Source organism: Mus caroli, chromosome 9, assembly GCF_900094665.2.
Source record: "Mus caroli chromosome 9, CAROLI_EIJ_v1.1, whole genome shotgun sequence".
Classification (NCBI taxonomy): Eukaryota; Metazoa; Chordata; class Mammalia; order Rodentia; family Muridae; genus Mus; species Mus caroli.
In genome coordinates, this window is record NC_034578.1 from 63011243 (window position 1) to 63033660 (window position 22418).

The following is a 22418-nucleotide window of genomic DNA, read 5'->3' on the forward strand; positions in this document are numbered from 1 at the left end:
GTGGATTTCTGAGTTCGAGGCCAGCCTGGTCTACAGAGTGAGTTCCAGGACAGCCAGGGCTACACAGAGAAACCCTGTCTCAAAAAGACAACAACAACAACAACAACAACAAAACTATATGATTGCTTACTATGCTTATTCTTATCTTCTTTTAAAAGACACAATCTGGGCTGGTGAGATGGCTCAGTGGGTAAGAGCACCCGACTGCTCTTCCGAAGGTCTAGAGTTCAAATCCCAGCAACCACATGGTGGCTCACAACCATCTGTAACGAGATCTGACTCCCTCTTCTGGAGTGTCTGAAGACAGCTACAGTGTACTTACATATAATAAAAAACAAACAAACAAAAAAAAACCCACAATCTGCTAGGCATGGTGCCTAAAGCCTGTAATCCCAGCACTGCAGAAAGCAAGGCAGGAGAAATGCTTCAAAGCCAGCCTGGGCTCAGAAGCAAAACCTCTTCACTCACAAAGAAAAAGTCCACTGGTGGCTGGTTTTGACCTGGTCTGTTTTACTCACTGACAGATCCTAAGAAGCTGGAGCAGTATCTTACATATAGTGGGAATCCAACAGAATGAGACAAACCCTTGAGAAGATCAACAAAACCTACAGTGCCCAATACTATTTCTCTAGCAGAACCAGGCTGCTCCTACAAGTAGCTTACCTTGTACACGCTCACCTTGTACAGCAATGCTATAAACAGTGAGATAACAAAGCCTGCCTTTGAATCAGAAGGGTTTCTTAAGCCATTCAGTCTGTCTTGCACACTAGTTTATTCAATTTGGGGTAAAATGTGTTGAATGGAATTTGTTTCACTATAAAAGAGGTTTGAAAAAAAAAATCACATGAAGTTTCTTTTTTTCCCTCCAGAGTCTAAGTCTAATTCAATTCAGCAAACATTAATTATGCATAGTTATATTCAAAGCACTGGGCTAGGAATTACAGAGGACAAAAGAACAGAGGAGACAGAGCTGTCTTACAAAACTTAGACTGAGGCAGGAATAAAATACATCCACAAATAATTATCATTTAAAGCACTGTATGATAAAATACTGTAACAGAGATCTTAGCCATCTTTCCACAACCCACCCCCCAAACAAAAACAACAACAAAAACCTAAAGGGACATAGAAAAAAATGAAATCAGCTCTGGAGATGGGAGAATGAGTAGAAATGTGGGTAAAAAGGCTTCAGGAAGGACACTACGCACTGTGCTAGTTTAAAGGAAGGGATGGACTAGGGATGTGAATGCTTTGGAAGCACAGAAGAGCATTACCACAGAAAAGAAAAGACTGAAAAAACGCAGGGTAAGTCAACGGGATGGCTGTAGAGATATGGATAGACTGAAACATAAAATAAAGCTGAGGAAGGCCAGATTTGATCTGAAGACAAAAGGAATCTGCAATAAGCCTAGAAGCAAGTAAGATGGCTTACTGAGTAAAGGCTCTTACCCTACAGCCTGGCAAACTGGGTTCACTCCTTAAATCCCACATAACGGTAGAAGGTAGAACAGAAATAACTCTGCAAAGACATCCTGACTTTCACATGTACACAAAGGTACCCACCTACACATAAATTACACACACACACAAGCTAAAAATAATTTAAAATAATTCACTTATTTATCTTGGTTTTTTGAGTCTGGTTTTCTCTGTATAGCCCTGGCTATATTGGAACTCACTCTGTAGACCAGGATGACCTTGAACTCAAGATATCTACCTGCCTCTGACCACCACCCCACAAAGTGCTAGGATTAAAGGTTGTATGCCACCACTGCCCGGCAAATAGTTTTAAATATTAGCCTACATTAGTAGGCTGGGTTTCTTTATATTTTTTTAAAGTGAGGAAAAAAAATGTTCGAAATTACTATTTTAAAAATCTATGCTAGGTCGGGTGTGATGGCACAGATCTTTATTTAATCTTAATCCCAGCACTCAGGAGACAGGCAGGCAGATTCCTTTGAGTTTAAGCAATAAATTCCAGGCCAGCCAAGGCTACATACTGGCATCCTGTCAATAAATAAATAAATAAATAAATAAGACTGGAGGGCTGGAGAGGTGGCAAGGTGGCTAGAAGCACAGGGCAACAGGACCTTGATTTGATTCCCACCACTCACATGGTGACTCACAACCATCTATAACTCCGGTGGCAGGGGATATAATGCCATCCTCTGACCTTTGTGACATTAAGTTATTTGTGAAATGCATAGACATGTGTATAAGCAAAACATTCACATATGTAAAATAAAAATACTTAAAATTTAAAGAAACAAAATAACCCGCCTTCCTAGAAGCCCATGTTGGGTTTCTGTGTTACTTATTCTAGAACCAAATGATTTTCTTTTAAAGCATTTTAATTCATAATTACATATTCATTAGTTGGCTATATGCTCCATTAGACTACAGGTCCCAGTAGGACAGGAACCATGTCTGGCCTAGCACAAATAATTAAATATTATAATACAGCAGCAACATGTAGTATAGAACAAAGAAAGACACTGCCATGAGATTACTGCACAAATGTACAGAAGATGAAAACCTGAGCTAGGTCAGCTAAGAAGAAAAGGGAGGTAAATGGGGGTAGAGAGCTACGGCAGTGTATGAGCACAAAGTACACACAAACTACTCTTCCAGAGGAGCTGGGTTTGATTCCCAACACCAGTTCCAGGGGGTTAATACCCTCTCTTGGCTTCCATGGGCACTCATAAACATTAAAAAAAAAAAAAAAAAAAGGAAGAAGAAAAAGGAAGCAACAGTGAAGTAAATGGGTAAATGAAAAGCAGGCACTTCAGTGACTGGTCAGACGAGGTGCTAAGTCAACAGTCTTGAATTACAGAAATGGGAACAACAGTAAGAGGACGCCAGCTTCAGCAAGATTGAACTGGAAATACACATTAAAGCAGATGCCAAGTTGAAAAATGCCATTCTTTCCTATATACCTTGCGTATTTAAGCACCATTGAGATTAGGGATTAGTTCTGTTTCTCTTCTATTACAGTTCAATTTCTGATACCATCCTCAAGACTGCTCTAGAAGCAAACCTTGTACTAGAACGAAGGTAAGCATTTGAATTTCACACTAAACTTCAGCATCTGTAATGGAAGTTTACAAGGTCTATTCATAAATGTCCACTTTAGTTCTGTGATGGACAGTCACCCAACCACTGTAGAGAGAATCTCTTATAAGCACCATCTGTCAATAGAAAAGCTTTTGGCCAGCCGGGCGTGGTGGAGCATGCCTTTAATCCCAGCATTCGGGAGGGAGAGGCAGGTGGGTTTCTGAGTTCAAGGCCAGCCTGGTCTACAAAGTGAGTTTCAGGACAGCCAGGGCTACAGAGAAACCCTGTCTCAAAAAACCAAAAAAAAAAAAAAAAAAAAAAAGAAAAAATGAAAAAGAAAGAAGGAAAAAGAAAAGCTTATGGCCAATTGCTGAGGCAGGACACTGGTGGGGAGAGGATTCTGGGAAATAGTGAGAGAATAAGGGGAGATGGTGGGGGAGATGCTAAGATATGAAGGAAGAAGTGGGCCAGTACTGAAGGAGAGGTAAGTAACCATGCAGAAGACATAGAGTAGTTTGAATGGGTTAAATAAGTTATGTGCTAGTCAGGGAGTGAGCCAGAGCTTATGGCCTAGGCACTGAATGATAAATAATTAATTTCAGAGTTGTCATTACAACTGCAGGGGGCTGGGAGGAAAAATGGATTAATTCTTTTTACAAACCAGACACAAAGTGACACTTAGAAACATGCTAGGAATGGTGCTGACATCATACCAAAAACCAATAAGCTGATATTAACAGGGTAAAGCAAATACAGATAATGGTATGTAATGTGGTACCAGAACCCAGTGTACCCTAACTATAGAGATCTGGATTCCATGCTATGATCTGATTCCAAAGGTTGTGTGGTAACTAATACCCTGGCCATTTGCTAATCGAATTCCCTATGCTCCACATGACATTTAGAACAACAATGCAGCTATCTATAGGTACTAGAGAGGTGGCTCAGCAGATGAAAGTACCTGCTGCCAAGCCAGACAAGTACCAGTCCACTCCCTGGTACTAACATGGTAGAAGGAGAGAATTAATACCACAGAGCATAATAAGGCAATTTCAGAACTTGCCTAGTGTCAGACAGCTCTCACCTCCAAGGGGGGGAAAAAAAATCACTCGAGCAGGGCATGGCCAGCACTCGGGAGGCAGAGGCAGGTGGATTTCTGAGTTCAAGGCCAGCCTGGTCTACAAAGTGAGTTCCAGGACAGCCAGGGCTACACAGAGAAACCCTGTCTCAAAAANAAAAAAAAAAAAAAAAGTCACACAAGAGACAAAACCCCAAGGTTTGCCCTACTGCTGGACTAGGTATGATGTAACGGGTATTTGCCATGTCCTATTTCTGGAACTCTGATCGAAGAACAAACAGCAAGAGAAGCATGAAAACTCAGCCCTTTTGGATCTAGCTGTGTCTCATTCATTGATCTGGCTGCTCACAGTTAACTACTACAGCTAGAGCAAGGGAGGGGCCGGAGGAGGACAGAGGGAGTGAGAAGGGAGATGGGGAGGATCTGGGTTGTGACCACAGGAGGACTACTCTAGATTGTAAAATGGATTAATTCTTTTTTACAAACCAGACACAAAGTGACATTTAGAAACTTTGCTAGGAATGGTGCTGACATCATACCAAAAACCAGTAAGCTGATATTAACAGGGTAAAGTAAATATAGGTAATGGTATGCAATGTGGTACCAGAACCCAGTGTACCCTAACCTTTACTCTATTGGGCTCGGAGAAAGACATCTGAACTTTAAAACAGTTGATATAGTTTCTTTCTTTTCAATATCTGTGAATTCAATTCCTGTGAATTCTACTGGCTTTACCCATTTCTGGGTATGTGTGTGTAACAATAGAAGGGCCATGGAGCCTGGGACCTAGTACAGAAAATTATTATAAAACAAACATCAAGTTACTTGTTCATAATTTTAGCCTGGGGCCAAGGGTAGTGGTATATGTTTGTAATCCCAGCCCAGGTTACATAGGAAGACACCATCTCAAAAGGAGATGAGCAAGCAAATTGCCTTAATGAACATGGAAAAGGAAAATCATGCTAACAAAAGATGGTACTAGGGGCTGGTGAGGTGGCTCAGCGGGTAAGAGGACTGACTGCGCTTTCAAAGATCCTGAGTTCAAATCCCAGCAACCACATGGTGGCTCATAAACCGCCCAGCCAAGCGAAGGAAGCAGAGCAACTAAATTCAATTACCAACAACCAGATGAAGGTTCACAACTATCTGTACAGCTACAGTGTATACTCATATACATAAATAAATAAATCTTTAAAAATGGTAATAACAATCTAAAGGAAAATCTATGAATTTTCAGAAATCCTCAAAATATAAAGAATTATTCCAAATCACAGGAAATGCAATAGTTGCTTTTATTTTACTGTTTTTAAAATAAATATTTAATAGAAATAGTTCCTTAACATCATTTGGCCCTCTGGTGATAATTTGGTTTTAATAAGTGGCATTAGGAAGATCAAGAAAAAACAAAAACTGATGAAAGCAAACTGAAGAAATACAAACTTCATGGAGGAAATGATATTTGTAAAATAAAAACATGCAAATTTTTTGCATAAGGAGTTTCAGGTGTACGCAGCAGAGCAAAGTCAATTGGACCTTTGCATAAAACCAGCTGGGCATCCTCCCAGGGCACTAAAGCTTTTCACCATCAAGTCAGCAAAGCATTTTCTGTTTCCCATTTCCTTTTAATAAGCAAGTCCTAGAAGCACTGAATTACCACTATTTCCTTCCCTTTCATGGGGCAGAAAGCCAGAACTTCCAGAAGTACAATAGGGCCATGGAGGGCCATGACTAAGGCATGCTACTCAGAAAAGAACCTCTTTTCTCTATTCCATTACCTTCTCACTCACAAATCAACAATAGGCATTAAGGAATATGAAACAAAGTGCAATTTCACACATGTGAACGGAGCCTACACCACACAGGACTGAGTATTTTCTTGTCAGTGTGGCATGTGATTTTTCAGCCACCTGCTCAATAATCCCTCTTCAGCTGCACAGCTGCCGCCACCGCCACATGCCTTGCTAGGCAGGTGCTTCGGTGAATTACCTGTTCTCTAGTGAAAAGAGTCCTTCACTGACACTTAGTGGACCCAGAACCTGCCAATCAGCACCACCTATCTTCATTCTGCCTGTCACAGCCGATTTCTATCAGAGAGGTGATATGAAGGCACTACTTAACATACTGTGGGTTTTGTGTTTTGTTCATTTTTCATTGCAACATTGCTCTTTTATTTTTTTTTTTAAAAAAAAGGAAACTAAAAAATAAAGTAGATGTGAGAATTAAGCTGCTGAAAAGAAAACTTGCCGCACAACCAAAGGCTATATCTTATCTTAGTACCTGGCAGTAGTCCCAGCCATGCTGGTTTTCCACAATGAAAATAACAATTGCTTAGCTGCCTTTGGAGCAGTGGAAGTATTAAGATGCCTGGCAAAGAAATAGAAAGAGGAAGCGGAGTGGCAACTACTGGAGAACAAATGTCCCTGTATGTCTGTATCCTCCATGCCTGAACTCAGGCTCAAGTGTTGATAGTCAGATAATAAATAAGGAGTGGTACTTCTGCTTAACAGAGTAATCAGTAACTCCTCAACAAGTTAGCCTGTTCCAGGCACTTAGTTGTTAAATGCTAACTATAACATATTAATACAAGGAGCCACATCCACACACACAACATAGTCATAAGCAGTGAGGTGTCTGGTTATAAAGACTTCTCACGAGGAAATATTTCCTACCAAGAAGGTGGAGGTGAAGAATTCAAAGTGACTTCTGAATCACAGTCACTCAAAATGCTAAGGGATGGTCACACTCAAAAGTCCAATTCTGAAACTACTAAATCTAATCAAGGTAAACTTAATGTGAGGGTCTGCTTTCACTGACAACACTCAAGAAAAAAACACCAACAGCCCAAGAAGAAAAAGGCCTTAACTTCAGTTTAACTGGGGCATGCTAAGAAGCCTGGGACACACAGTTAGAAACAGTCTGGGGCACACATGCTTTTGGTAAGGCTTAAAGACAGTTCTACTATAAAAAAAATTAAGTGTCAAAATAACCTGTTCTCTCCTATTAAAGTCCCACCATCTAAATGCCAGGCCATCATGTAAAGAAACGCAATGATATAAAGGATAACGGAGGGAGAGACCACAGTTAGCATTTATTGTCTTGAAAGACCTTTAACAAAAACCAAAGGGCCCCGCTCGATGATAAACTATAGAAAATGGTTAGATAGCTATTTTATACACTGATACTGAATACAATCCCCTTTACAGTGAATCTTTTAAAAGACGTCCTTAGCGGGCTGGAGAGATGACTCATTGGTTAAGAGCACTGGCTGCTCTTCCAGAGGTCCTGAGTTCAATTCCCAGCAACCACATGGTGGCTCTCAACCATCTGTAATGGCTATACATAAAATAAGTAATTCTTTAAAAAAAAAAAAGACGTCTTTAAAGTCTTGCATGAAAACCTCTTTTCTAGTCCTATATATAGGTAATTGTTACATTTGTAATTACACTTGTAATACAATTACATTAGCTATAATTGATTATATATATGTAATTGATGTGAGAGACTTAATGGTACCAAAATACTGCTTGGAGACTTTCATAACACAGTCAAGGATCTGATTCTTCCTATCCTTCTCTAATACCGGATCCAAAAGATTTTTAGCAGTTCCTCTCTGTGGCAAATTTCTCTCCACAATACCTGAATCATCTTCTCTCATTAAATACTGAATTATAAAAGGCAAGTTTTGTTTTCAAAACTTGTCTTGGGCAAATTGAGCAGCTTTTTGTTGTTGTTGTTGTTGTTGTTATGTAATTATTCAACAGGAAGTCACCATTTAAAAAGGGAACAGGGTGCAGGGCATAGGTGCATGCCTGTAATTGCTAGCACTGCGCAGGAACGATTTTGAGTTAGAGACCTGCCTGGGCAACTACTGAGTCCCTATTGGGGGAGGGGGCACTTGATCCTGGACTCCCCTATCTTACTCATATACAGGTCTTTAAGTGGTTTTCCTAAGAGAACAAACAGAAATAACTGCAGGAGACTCCCATTTCTATACAGAAACATTTAAATACAATGTTTTATGCAAGTACAGAACCTTCTTCACAGTCACCTTCCTCAAAGGTCTGCCACAAAGCGTGAGGGTGGCTTGTCCCAGACGCTATTCCTTCCCAACTTAGTTACAGGCTAACCAGAGGCAGGCACAACATGGCTGGCATCCTCTATTCTTCTGAAAAATGTGTGCCAGTGAGCCCTGCATTGTTCCTCACTCAAAAAGAAGAGCCTTTCTGTCTGGCCTCCTCCAATGGCAAGCCCCAGTCTGGAAAAGGAAGAAAATGGCACTGAGGAGCCTGGGAGATGGAGCATATCCAAAGCTCTCAGACAAGACTTGAACCTATGACCTTCACTGTGTACACAATAGGCGGGTGAGAGGGACCGGTTTATCTCTGCTGCAACAGTTCTCAGCCCTGGGGTAGCACTCCCGATAAAATGACACGACTATTGTGTGGCAGCAGAACAGTCATCGCTCACAACAGCCTAAACCAGCACTCCCTCCCCCAAGACAAAGCAGCAGGGGTGAAATTAACTCAAGGCTGCAGAGCAAAGCCTAATACAGAAAAGAGAGGCCTGTGGGGGCTTAGGGACTCTCCTCAACCCCTGGGGCTCTGGACACATGGCTGGAAACAGACAGGCTTTCTCCCCCATCTTTCCCACTCTCATTTAGGTAGGAAGCGGTTTCTGAGAGAATTTAATCATCTGTGATTTGTTCAGAAATATTCCCCCTGAAGGGCTCTGCTCTCTCCACCCTGTGTGAGCCTAATTCCTAGAAGCCGAAATGACTGTTTGCCGCTGCCTGTTTCACAAACACACATTAATTGGTCAGATGTGTCTCCTCCTCCTCAGCCCCAGAGGGAGGAAGGAGAATCTGAACCAAGCAGAGAGATGATCCAACCGTAATTACACATAAAGGGAAAAGAGGGCAGCATGGGGTTTCCAAACAGGACAGGGTCTCAAACCCTCCGGGGGATACAGGGACAGCAGTTTAAAGTCCAGGCCTAGGGATCCCTCCATCTTGAAGAAAAGGACAGGAGTAAAATGTGACCTAAGACTGGGAAGGCGCACACACCCACAACCTACTGCCTGCACGCTCCCAGCCACCTTGCTCTCCTTCCCGGGCCGCACACACGTCCTGCTTTCAACCCTCCGCTCCCGACGCTCCCCTGAGTCCCTAACGAGCCCCAGTCGCCCCGGGGCTCCCTCAGCAGAGCCTCCGAAAACTCTCTGGCCTGCCCCTACCACCTGGCCAGATCAGAGACTCTCCCGGGCACAGCCACCCTCAGCCCGAACCGCCCGGGCCATGCTTTGAACTTCACCTCAGGCCCCCTCCCCCACCCACGCAACGACCCCGCTTTCCCCGCACACACCTTCCCCTCGCTCCGCCCCGGCCCCCCCAACCCCCACTTCCTCCGCCGGGCGCCGCTGCCCCGGCGCCCTCCGCGCCCCTCGGCGCCGGGCCTCCCCCAGCGTCGCCTCCCCCTCCCAGCCCCGGCTCCACACAAAGCTTAGACTCACCGCGCGGCCGGTCCCGGGAGCCGCCACCTCCGCCCGCCCGGGGCCCCGGGCCGCAGAGCCACCACTGCTACGCGTCCCGGGCCGCCATCTGGGCCGCGGCCCCTCCCCCTCCCCGCCCCGGCTCTCCGCCCCTCCCCGCGCCGCTCCGCCCCGCCTGGCCGGGGCCGCTGTGTCCGGGGCTGCGGGTCCCTCAGCTGCCGCCGCCGCCGCCGCCGCCGCCGCCGCCGCCGCCGCCGCCGCCGCCACCGCCGCCGCCGCCGCCGCGATCCGGGACAACCAGGGCAGCCTGGAATACCTGGACACTGGATTCTCGTGCTCTCGGATCCGGATTCCGTGCGCTATGGAGTCTGGAGCGGGCGAGTGCACGAGGAAACCCGGAACCTGGATGCAGGAGCTAAGTCCTGGGTCTCTAAATGCGCGGTAGCTGCGAGCCCTGAGAAAAGAATGCTGGAAAACCTGGCGGGCGGGTTGAAACTAAGATAAGCTCAGAAGCCCGGGCTGGACAGTTTGAACCCAATGCTCTCTCCTCGTGCAAAGATTCCTGGCTGGATAAGACTTCTCACCGAAAAGTCTCTTGAGAAGCGTTAGCTCTTAAATACAGATGTTTTTTTATCGTGGAAAGAGGAAAGATCATGGGATCTGAACATGACCCTTTCTACAAAGAACAGAAGACAAGTGCACAGCTCTTGACGGTCTCATCCATTTTGCCGCTTAGTTCGGCAAACTATTTTAAGAAAAGAATTTAGGGTGGGGGTTGGGGGACAGGACACGTGTCGTGGCGCACGTTTGCAGGTCAGCCGACAATTTGCAGGAGTCGTTCCCTCCACCATTTGGTTTTAGGGATCAAACTTAGGTCCTTAGACTTAGCAGCGCGCATCTTTACCCACTGAGCCATCTCACTGGCCCTCAAACTCCTTTTTTATTCAATGTCCTGTTTTGTTTTGTTTTTTTTTTCTTTGATTACCGTTTGTTTTCCTCCAGAGTACCTGTTTCTAAAGTCTTCTGTGTCCCTTTCCACCTCAACATCCAATATCACTAAATCTTACTGCTTTTTAACCTTGAGCCCGTTTCTGCACTCCATCTCACCATTCTGTCACTATAGATTGTGACTTTTAAATCTGTTACCTATCTTAAGGTTGCCCAGCACACCATCTACACAATACACATTCTGTTCTTGTGTAATTGAGCCCTCCCACCAGTTGCTTACGAAACTGCTTCATGACCTAAGACTTCCACCTCCTACCATAGCAAACCAATGTTTATCTAATTCTCAAGAACCCCTATCATGCCCTTCCTGTATCTGGGACCATTTTATTCAGCTATGCAGTTACCTTTATTCTCTTATCCTAAGGGCACTCTTCACTGGTGCCATTCACAGTAGCATGTGACTTAGAGATCGAGTGAGTCATAACTCTCCACTGCTATCTTCACAGAAAGAAAAGGAGGGTGGGAGAGCTGACAGCTTAAAGATGAACGCTAAGCCCAAGCCCCTCTAGTCTAGGAAAAAGTAATTCCCTCTTGGTCCATAGATAGCTACATTGTTCTTGGATAGTAAAGGGACAGAACTGATGACTCAGAGTGGCAGCCAACTTATCAATCTATACTCTATATTACAAAATGAGGGCTTACTTAAACAGAAAGGAAAAACAGGGTTTAGTGTTCCATATTTCTGTGATTTAATAATTAAGGGTTAAACATTGTAGCACTAGATTAAAACAGGGGACAAGGAAACAGTTCTACTTAGCTTTTAATCACAGCTGACTCTGACTAAAATCAAGGATCTAATGTATAAGACAGTAAGAGAATCTCGAGTTTTGACTTCTTGTATCTCGAGAGCAAGAATTGGCAAACTAGTAGCCCAAAGAACAAATCAGATTCACTACCACATGTTTTGGTAAATCCTGTAAGTTAAAAACTAATTTTTACATTTTAACAATATTTAAATAAAAGAAGATATTTTACAACACAAAAGTTATAAGAATCTGGTGTGGTGGTACAGACTCCAGCACTTGGGAGCTTGACGCCAGAGATCTAAAATTGAAGGCTAGGCCTGGACTTGAACTGGGTTACACAGTCTGTCTCAAAAAAGTGTCTACAAATAAAGTTTCCCTGGCTGTAGCCAAGCTTTCTTGCTCACATTATCTATGGGTGTATTTGCAGTACCACAGCACAGCTGGTTTATAAAACCAAAGCCATTTGCTGTCTGACCCTTATAGAATGACTTTGCTAACCCCTGCCCCCTGCTGTTCAGAAGTCTCTAGCCACATATGAGCTACTAGGGCACTCAAGGTAGGATGACTGAAGAACTGAGTCTTTTTTTTGTTTGTTTGTTTTTTGAGACAGGGTTTCTCTGTATAGCCCTGGCTGTCCTGGAACTCACTTTGTAGACCAGGCTGGCCTCGAACTCAGAAATCTGCCTGCCTCTGCCTCCCGAGTGCTGGGATTAAAGGCGTGCGCCACCATGCCCGGCAGAACTGAGTCTTTACTTAAATTTTAATTCATATTTAAACAGCATGTGGTTACCATATTAGGCAGCACTACCCTAGAGATCCACCTGCTTCTGCCTCCCAAATGCTAGGACTAAAGGCATGCAACCACCATGCCTGACTAGACTCTTCTGAAGTCTTACGCAGTGGTGCGCTTTTCTCTTCATGCCCAGGTCTTCTTTCCTGACACATCTCTCTGTGGATTTAGGCAACTCCCCCACCACCCCACCCCTGCACCCTCCTTTTTCCCTGACTCCAATCTCTGGTATTTTTTACTGGGATTTCTGAGTTTTCCCATCTTCACAACTGAAATTCAACATCTGATCAATTTACATTTCATCTCCTGAATGGAATGAAGCCACATTGTATTCCCACACGCAAATGGACGTTTATCCAAGTTCATTGTGACGTAGGATGGCACTGTTCTTTTTCCTCTACAGTAGAAAAGCTCTCTGCAGGCTGCCTGGATCCCTTGTTGCTGTTGGAGCCTTCCATGTGGATCACCTCCTCCCAAACACATTCACAGAAGCTGAGAATAGCAGATGTGTGCTTGCTATTTGAATCGCAAGGAAGAAAATATCCTTTCTCACTGGATTGTCTTCCCTCCTCCCAGCCTAACAAACTGAAGTTAGCTGATTTCTCTCTTTCTCTAGTTTAGTAGCTGAGCTGGTCAAGTGAACAGCCCCCATGCCATCTAATCTTGGCTAGGCCCCACATGGCATTAAACAAATCTTCTAAATTAAATGGCCACCACATGAATGGGCTATAGGAGAGACAGTAATTAAAATGGAAAAAAAATTAAGTGTCATAGATCATAGAAGTCCATAACTATACTTATTTGTAAAAGTAATCTCTCTAGTGTCTCACATTTACATGCTAGGGGGAAAAATGGGTTTACACTAAAATTTCAGTTTAAAAAGAAAAGATAGGGCACTTAGTTCTTTATTATCTTAGTTCTGTATTAGCTAAAGAAGCAAAACAAAACAAAACAAAAACACCAAAAAAAAAAAAAAAAAAAAAAAAAAAAAAAAAACCCAAATTCTTTTTCTGTTTTCCTGTGTGATACGGACTTACTATATAACTCTTATTGGCATGGAACTCAGAGATCAGCCTCCTGAGTGCTGGGATTAAAGGTGTATACTATCACATCTGGCCAAATTCTTCATCTATTCTAAACACTTCACTAAAGATAAGATCTCATCAACTCTGACAAAGTCCATAATTTCTATCATACCCTACTGTGAGCTCATATAAAGGAAACTGAGTCTTGTCTGGGACAAACAAAAAGAAAAAGCCAATTCCTTTACTGTATGAATTAATGGCATCTTAATTCAGTCATTCAAAAGGGAAACAGAAGCTACAACAGAAAGGCATCTGGGAAATTCAGAACTGTCTTAGGCGAAACCGCCCCAGAGTAAGAGGGTCAGAGTGAAGTGCCATAATGCACTAACAAGCTATTCTTGGACGAGCTTGGACTCAGGCTACTAAGAATTTCCATCTGACTTTATACTATTCATTCTACATTATATTATATTCATTCTACATTATACTATTCATCAGTGAGCAACCGAGGGCCATCTACCCGCAGGCTTCTCCCACACTTCCTCCCCTGTGTCTCAGCAAACAGAAGAGAGACCTTACACTACCACTGCCATGTAAACCAAAGACAGACTTCCCCAGCCTAACCATGAAAAGGAGACGTTTCCCAGTAACTCTGCCATTTATTTATGTGGTTCTGGCTGTGTATTTGAGAAGCTGAGGTGGGTTCTTATAAACTTGCAAAGCTCCGGCTGATGAGCTCATCTGTTGACATTCCTGACTTTTTTCTTCTAAGGTGTGCACACAAATTACCCACCCAGAAAAGACAATCCATACTCTTCTGTGTAAAGGCTGTTTTCAAATAAAAGAACAGAGAACCCCCAACCCCTTCTTTTCTTTTCCCATCCTACCTTTCAATTTTATTTTGATATTAAGAAAGCCAGACAATTTCAGCATGGAATTCAAGGTGCTACTGCTTGGTAAACTATTAACTACATAGTAAACACAGTTTTGCTTTCAACAATGGTAAGGTTTCCAAGAGGTCAAAAAGACATCTCTCACAATAATAAATGCCACTAACTGTCCTCTTCCACTGTATACACAGAGGTCCAAGAGAACACAAGAGAGAATGCTGCATGTGTACATCACTGGAACAAGAATCTGTTCGGGTTTCCCTGGGAATCCAGAGTGATCAGCCTCGGTAGAACCAATGCTATGCAACAGGCAGTTCACAGTCGAGTGAACATCAATGTGGACTGAGTGCAGGCATTTCAATGCAAATAAATGCTGAATATGAAGGATTAAAGAAAGGGAAATTAATCTTTTTCATAATACAAGGTACTTTTTTTTTCTTTCTCACTTGCTCTTTCTTTTTTAAGTCAAGCACACAAACTGTTGGAGGGAGTCCAACATCCCCAGTGTGGTAGTGGTGTTTTATAAAAAGCAGAGCACACACATTTAAGACCATGAATTTCCTAGGCTCCAGCAACTGAGATTCCAATAGCACTTTAGAAGAGCCTCAGAAACACATGCTTCCTGAGAAGGGCTAAAGGGACCAGTGAAAAATCTCACTTCAAACCAACCTTATTTTTCCAGTAATGGCTTTTTAGGATATTTATAGGTTTAAAAGGGCTTGTTTTCAGCATTAGAGGGCTTTCTGATGTATTTACCAAAGGATTGTATTTTCTAGTTTTTCTCTAATTGTCCCATCTACATGACTCTTTTGCAACACTAACAAAATAAACAGGGCAGCTTCAGGCTGCATTAGCAGGTAGCTCCCTCACTTCCCAGACTAACCCATGTTCTCAAACTAAAGAACAAAAGGAAGTATGTCTTCATGTTACCTTTTCCAGAAAGAAAGAAAGAAAAAAAATCTGCTGATACTGGGAATTCTAGCTTTCCACTCTGAGAGATTTGGGTTAGAAGCTGAGCACGGGGCCATTGGCCTGTAAACACAGCACTTGAGAGGCTTCGGCAGGAGGATTGTTGTGAGTTCCAGGCAAGCCTGGGTCACAGAATGTGACCTGGTCTCAAGATGTCAAAAGCAGAACATTTGGTAAGAACATCCTCATTTCATCACAGGCTTATATTAAACAAAGATTCCTAAACATCCTAATATTCTCCATTCTATTATTTTGAGAAAAAAAATTAAATTCAGAGTCTCTTGTAAAAATGTTAATCTGTTAAGATTTTCCTAATTCAAAATACAAATCTCACTGAGGAAAATAATTTCCAATTTGTTCCTTCCTGTTTTGAATTTAGTTCTGAGAAAAATGTCAAAGACCTAGAATTTTTAAAATGATTTTTTATAAATAACATATTCAAAGATTTGTAACCTACTTCATAAAGAATTCCATCCTTTAAGAAAAATACACAGATTTGGTAAGAGTTTAGATTCTCAGAGATTGAAGCCTGGTGCCCAGCCTTTTCGCTTTCTACTGCTTCAATCCCAAAGGCCCAGCGGATAGCACTTTAGTACACAAGACTCCACTATGTTGTATAGTTCCTTTTTTCCCTGGGTCAGACAGCTTTATTCTGCTTCATTAACCCCTTCTTTGCTCCTTGATGGATCTTGGAATCCAGTTTCCCTGTAAGAGAAAAAAGAAGTCTCACTCATTATTTATTTTTATATTTGCATTACAAATCTTTCCTGGCCTCCTAGGTCTTCTGGTTACTGTGTTCCTGTCACATTCAATTATCTTGCTTCAGGATGCTGGACACTTCCAAACTTCAGAGTTTTATTTTTTAAGAAGAAAGCAGTGGGAATACTGTAGACAGACAGACAGACAGACACACACACACACAAAAATATTTATCTAAAGAATTTAAGAAGCTAATATTTCTAACTTTGTAGGTTATGATGTCTGATACTAAGATAAATTTTTCTAAAGATCACAGATCTGTAGATAAACAGAAAAGAAGAAAGGATAGGGGCATGCCATACAGAAATGCACTTCACACAGTAGGAGACCCATTCCACTGACCTGTTAACTAGCTGAATACAAAGCATGAACCTCCCTCACAGTGGGAAAAGCCGTTAAATTCACCCTTTTGCTGTCTCATACTTAATAGGGGAATGACTTGAATCAGTGGAGTAGAATCCACATAAATGCTTTCCTGACAAAGGGTCCCTATCACCAGCTAAGCGGGGGTGGGTGGGGCAAAGGTCATAGATTATATGGCTCTTCTAAGTGTTAAACTTAGAAAACAAGCAACCTTAGCTGCTGTCAGGTTTATGCAGTAAGCTGTACTCTGGAAGCAGAGGCAGGAGGATCCTGTATATTCGAGAGCAGGTTGGTCTACAAAGCAAGTTCTTGGCCAGTCAAACTATACATAGTATGCCTCCGCTTCAAAAAAGCCAAACCACACTAAACCAAAAAGGAAGTCAGGCTAGACCACACAGTAAGACCCTAGAGATTCTATCTCAAAAAATGCAAACCCAGGGGCTGGAGAGATGCCTCAGTAACCATTAGGAGCACTGGCTGCTCTACCAGAGGACTCAGGTTCAATTCCCAGGTCTTTGAAAGCATCTATTTCATGAAGAAAAAATTTAAAGTTCCTGTTTGTCTGGTCTGAGAAAAAAAAAAATTTACAAATTTCTTTTTGCCCACAAAAAGCTTCATTTATGTCGACAGGGATGATGAAAACTTGAATATAGAAAATATGTTTTTTAAGAGTCCTGGTCCAAGCCGGGTGGTGGTGGCACACGCCTTTAATCCCAGCACTCGGGAGGCAGAGGCAGGCAGATTTCTGAGTTCCAGGCCAGCCTGGTCTACAAAGTGAGTTCCAGGACAGCCAGGGCTACACAGAGAAACCCTGTCTTGAAAAAAAACCAAAAACCAAACCAAACCAAACAAACAAACAAAAAGAGTCCTGGTGCAGGGTAGCCTGGCACAATGACCTCACACCCAGCAGCACTGCAACACACTTGGTGCTGCTGTCCTCTTGTTGAGCAATCCAGGTGACAGAATGAACTCTCACTAGAAGCTGGTTAATACCAGCATGAACCAGACAAGTCATTCAGCCTCTCTGGACTTCAATGGCCTCATTTGTCCAATTAAGATAAGAATGCAAGTTCTAACCGCTGTTTATAGAGACAAGGAGAAAAACAGCCTCAGCCCTGGATGTTTCCTTTAGGCCTTTCCCTCGTTTTTCAGGGCTGCACTTGCTTCTAGAACAGCAGCACACCTTTTTCTGGGCTACCCAAATGCTATCCATAATGTCACAACACTGTTGATTTTAATTTGGGCATTAGAATGTGGGCATTCCCAGTGACTTACTTTGTTCCTTTATTCCATAGGCTGCCTAGCTGGGCATGTGAATGTGACAGCAAGCTGGCAAAAAGCCCTATCTCAGGACAGATTTTCTTTTGTCTCACTCACAACACTGAAGTGACTGTCAATTGGTAGGTGGTCAATAAACACTTTCATCAAATAAATTAAACAGGAGGTGGAAACAGAAGGGCCAGTTCAAGGCTAGACTTAGCTCCACAGTGAATTAAAGGCCCACAGGGATCATATGAGACCTTGTCTCAAAAACAAAACAAACAAGCACAAAAAAACAAACAGAAAAAGGCAACTAATACAAATTTTAATCCTCACTATAATGGAGACCACTAAGTAACACAAAGCAGCAGGTAAAAGACAGTAGTACTGAGTGAGGCCCAGTATCAATCACGTCTTCTGGATTTTAGGACATGCTCGCTATGTGAGAATTTGAGATCTACTGAAGAAGACTCCAGATACCCAGTTTTCAGCATTGCCTTTGGTTTTACGACTTTAGGCTTTGCTCCTCAAATTTCATCTAGCTATATAAGATGTCACCTAGTCATTTCTACTCCTCAACTTACTTTCAAATAACAGAAGAAAACAGAATACACACTATTAACAACCTTTTTCCGTGCCATGATATTGTACCCTAAAAATGAAATATAAATTGGAAATTTGTTCCTGAAGCAATCAGATAAAGTAAAAGGACCAGAAAAACAGTCAGAAAGATGAGTAAAATACAATCTGTGAGTTGGTGTGGTGTCTCACACCTGCAATTGTAACTTTCTAGGAAAGGGGAGTCTTGAGTTCAAGGTCAGTCTAGGTTTTACAATGCAGCTGAAGTCAGCCTAGACCACACAGTAAGACCGTAGAGATTCTATCTCAAAAAAATGCAAACCCAGGAGCTGAAGAGATGCCTCAGCGGTTAGGAGCACTGGCAGCACTTCCAGAGGACCCAGGTTCAATTCCCAGCACTCACATGGTAGCTTACAACTGTCTGTGATTCTACTTTCAGGGAATCTGATAACCTTACACAGACATATACATGTAGTCAAAACACCAATGCACATAAAATAAAAATTAATAAATCCAAAAAAAACAAAACAAACAGGGCTAGAGAGATGGCTCAGTGGTTAAGAGCACTGACTGCTCTTCTAGAGGTCCTGGGTTCAATTCTCAGCAACCACATGGTGGCTCACAACCATCTGTAATGGGATCTGATGCCCTCTTCTGGTGTGTCTGAAGACAGCAACAGTGTACTTACATACATACATATGTATACATACATACATACATACATACATACATACATCTTTAAAAATAACAACAACAACAAAACCCACAACCCAAGCCATTCCACCCTGAACCCACCTAGTTTGATCTTGGAAGCTAAGCAGGGTCAGGCCTGGTTAGTACCTGGCTGGGAAACCATCTGAGAATACCCAGTGTTGTAGGCTTAAATCAATCAATCAATTAATTAATTAAATCCAAACCCTCAAAACTTTCCTAAACCTGATTACTCAGCCACAAAATCAAAAGGAGGGGAGAACCCCCTACTAATTCATAGAGCTGTTGAGATTATAGCTAACATGTGCTTTCTATAGACCATGTACACTAAGTCATTCAATCAACTAATTAAAATAATTATTTGTCTCTGTGGCTTTAGAATCCTCACAAATATCAAACTCCATAGGTATTCTGTGAGTCCCTTACATGAAATGGTATGAGGCTTACATGCATTCTACATCTGCTTGTACAATTTAAATTCTCTATAGACTGTCATACTTGATACAATACAGTGTAAATGCTTTGTGAATAATTTTTGGGTTTTTAAAACAAGATCTACTTTTATTTTACATGAGTATTTTTGCCTGTGTGTATGTATATGTCCCCCATGTGTGTTTGGTGCCACAGAGTCCAGAAGAAAATGTCAGTTTTCCTGGAACTGTGGTTACAGCTTTGAGCTGTCATGTGGTGCTGGGAATGGAACCTCTGTCCTCTGCAAGAGCTCGGAAGTCAGCCAGGTGTGTTGTCACAAGCCTTGAATCCTACTACTTGGGAGGGATTAAAGAAAGCAGACTAGTGTCAGCGATCTGTAAACTCTAACAAGCCACCACCCGTTCATATCTGAACATCTAACCACATGACTATTAAAAGCCACAACTCTTAAGCCAACCGGGTTGATTGAGCAGGAACTTAGCTTCTTACAGAAGAGGCACACAGTGTGGCTACCTTAAACCTTATCTTTTATCTTACTTTTTTTATGTATGTTCTATGTATATAGATGTATGTCTGTATACAGTATGTATATATAAGCATGCATGACATTGTAACACTGTGTACATGTAATCAAGGGGACATCTTGCAGGACACAATTCTTTGCTTCCACCAAATAGAGATGGAACTTGAGTTTTCAGGCTTGTCAGTAGCACCCTTAGCAGCTGAGTCACCTCTATGCCCTGGAGCCTAGTTTTTCTAAGATGTGGATTCTAACCTTGGCATTATGGTACACATCTATAATCTTGGCATTCTGGAGGTAGAGGCAGGAAGGCTGGAGTTCAAGGTCATCCTCAGCTATGTAGGGAGTTTAAGGTCAGCCTGGGCTACCTAAGACTCACAAACACTTGGGGCTAATATAGTGAACATATAGCACATTCTTTTCACAGGGTAGTAATAATGTTTAAATTTTTTATGTTTCTCCAATATTTTACATTTAATACCTAAAGCATTTCACTACTCAACCACATCTATAATCTCAACAGTTAAAAGAGTGAGGCTTGCTGTGAGTTCTATGCCAGTCTTGGCTACATAGTGAGACTCTGCCTCAAAACAAAACAAAACAAAACAAGACATATCAAATCATATGAAACAAGCAAGAAGTTACAAGAGGAGAAGTGTTAGTCATGATTCCGATAACTCTGATGGAGATTTTCATGTGTTTTGTAAGATATAATGCAGTAATTTTTTTTTTTTTTTAAATTTGGGGCTGGAAAGATGGTTCAGTGGTTAAGAGCACGGACTGCTCTTCCAGAGGATGAGGTTCAGTTCTCAGCACCCACATAGCAGCTCACAGCCATCTGTAACTTGAGCTTCAGGGAATCTGATACCCTCATACAGAAACACATTCAGGCAAAACATTAATACACATAAAATAGACTAGGGCTGGCCAGCAGACCAGGTTCAAAGCTTTTGTCACTTTTGGGGACTACAATGTTCACATTGGTCTTGGTGTTAAATGTTCCAAGGAGGTAGCTACTACCATCTGACAGGCCATAATCTTGGCCAAGCTCTCTTCATCCCTGTGCAGTGAGGCTACTGGGGGAACAAGATTGGCAAGCCCCACACTGTTCCATGCAAGGTGACAGGCCGCGGTGGCTCTGTGTTGGTGTGCTTCATCCCTGCCCCCAGAGGCACTGGCACTGTCTCTGCTCCTGTGCCCAAGAAGCTACTGATGATGACTGGTATTGATGACTGCTACACATCAGCCAGGGGCTGCACTGCCACCCTGGGCAACTTTGCCAAGACCACCTATGATGTGACCTCCCAAACCCACAGCTATCTGACCCCCGACTTCTGGGAAGAGACTGTGCTCTCCTTACCAGGAATTCACTGATCAGCTTGTGAAAACCAACACCAGAGTCTCTGTTCAAGGACCCAGGCTCCAGCTTTGGCTACTTGTCACATAAGGGTTTTTATATAAGAAAAATAAAGTGAATTAAATCCGTTTAAAACTGAGCTGGAGAGATGGCTCAACAGTTAAGAGCACTGACTGCTCTTCTAGAGGTCAGTTCCCAGCAACTACATGGTGGCTCACAACCATCTGTAATGGGGTCTGATGCCCTCTTCTGATGTGTCTGAAGAGAGTGACAGTGTACTCATAAACATAAAATAAATAAATCCTAAAAAATAAAGGACGATTACTTACAGATTTTAGGATTTCCTTTAATAGGGAACTTCACAACCATTTCCTGGGGATTTTTGCAGATGAAAACAAATGAAGAGTCAGACTCTTGACTGATGTCTGGGAACTAAAAGAAAAAAATTCAGGCTAGTTGGGACAAATCTGTCATTTTATTTTTGGTTTTTTCGAGACAGGGTTTCTCTGTATAGCCCTGGCTGTCCTGGAACTCACTCTGTAGACCAGGCTGGCCTCGATCTCAGAAATCCGCCTGCCTCTGCCTCCCGAGTGCTGGGGTCAAAGGTGTGGGCCACCACTGCCTGGCTCTTTCTGCAGCTCTTAACATGGGAGTACATGCTATCTCTGGCTTCCTGTAGTACAATCAGCTTCATAAACAAAGGATGCTTGACATTTCTCAAAGAGAACAAGAACTGACTATTCTTTTAACACAAGCAGTCGTGAGAGTCTCAGCTCTCCTGGAATGTTGGGCAGTACCCTAGGTTCAACTCAATGGAAGCTCTGGAGGACAAGGAAATTAAAGCATTTATGGAAATTATGTCAGAAATAGTACACACAACCCTATTCTGACTAAGGGAAAGGAAGATGATTTATTCTGAAAGGTTTGCGCATGTAAAGGCTGCTCAGCTGGGTACATTTCCAGACCTGCTTAGGGAAAAAGGTAAGTGATAGAACTTTCTCAAAAAAATCATGCCGCAAAACACATTTTTTTGAATAAGAGTGGTATATTTTTAATTTTTTTTTTATGCAAAAGCAGACATGTAACCTAAAGTAAGACTCTTCTAGCTGCATAATGACAAGCCAGGAAACTATTATGGGTTAGCAGAAATGTTCTCTAGCAATGCCCAAATGATCTGATGTTTCATTATTTCATATCTTAGGATGTCTAACATATAGCATATTTGATAAGTGACTGATAGGCATCTTGGTCACACTTCATTACCACAAAAGCTCTTTTCCCAGTAACTATTATGAAAAACAGAACTTCATTTTCTTTATTTTCTTAGTCACCTTTTGTACTGGCTGGTTTTGTGTGTCAACTTGACACAGCTGGAGTTATCACAGAGAAA

The 22418-nt window shown here is 42.3% G+C and overlaps 2 protein-coding genes across 5 annotated transcripts in view; both read right to left on the reverse strand.

Moving 5' to 3' along the window:
- Znf609 (zinc finger protein 609) overlaps nt 1–9735 on the reverse strand; it is a 136948-nt gene extending 127213 nt beyond the window's left edge. Inside the window, exon 1 of the mRNA XM_021171766.2 lies at nt 9641–9735. The gene's annotated coding sequence lies outside the window, so the exon portion shown is untranslated. The remainder of the gene's footprint in view (nt 1–9640) is intronic.
- Nucleotides 9736–13409: 3674 nt separating this feature from the next.
- The window catches only part of Trip4 (thyroid hormone receptor interactor 4), an 85525-nt gene continuing 76516 nt past the window's right edge, over nt 13410–22418 (reverse strand). For 3 of the 4 annotated variants that reach the window (XM_021172377.2, XM_021172375.2, XM_021172376.2), the window contains exons 13-14: nt 21358–21460; nt 13410–15752 (exon numbers count right to left, since the gene is read on the reverse strand). In XM_021172377.2, coding sequence (XP_021028036.1) covers nt 15685–15752; nt 21358–21460 — 171 coding nt within the window. In that variant the 3' untranslated portion in view covers nt 13410–15684. The remainder of the gene's footprint in view (nt 15753–21357; nt 21461–22418) is intronic. The other variant, XM_029481783.1, reaches the window with a different exon arrangement.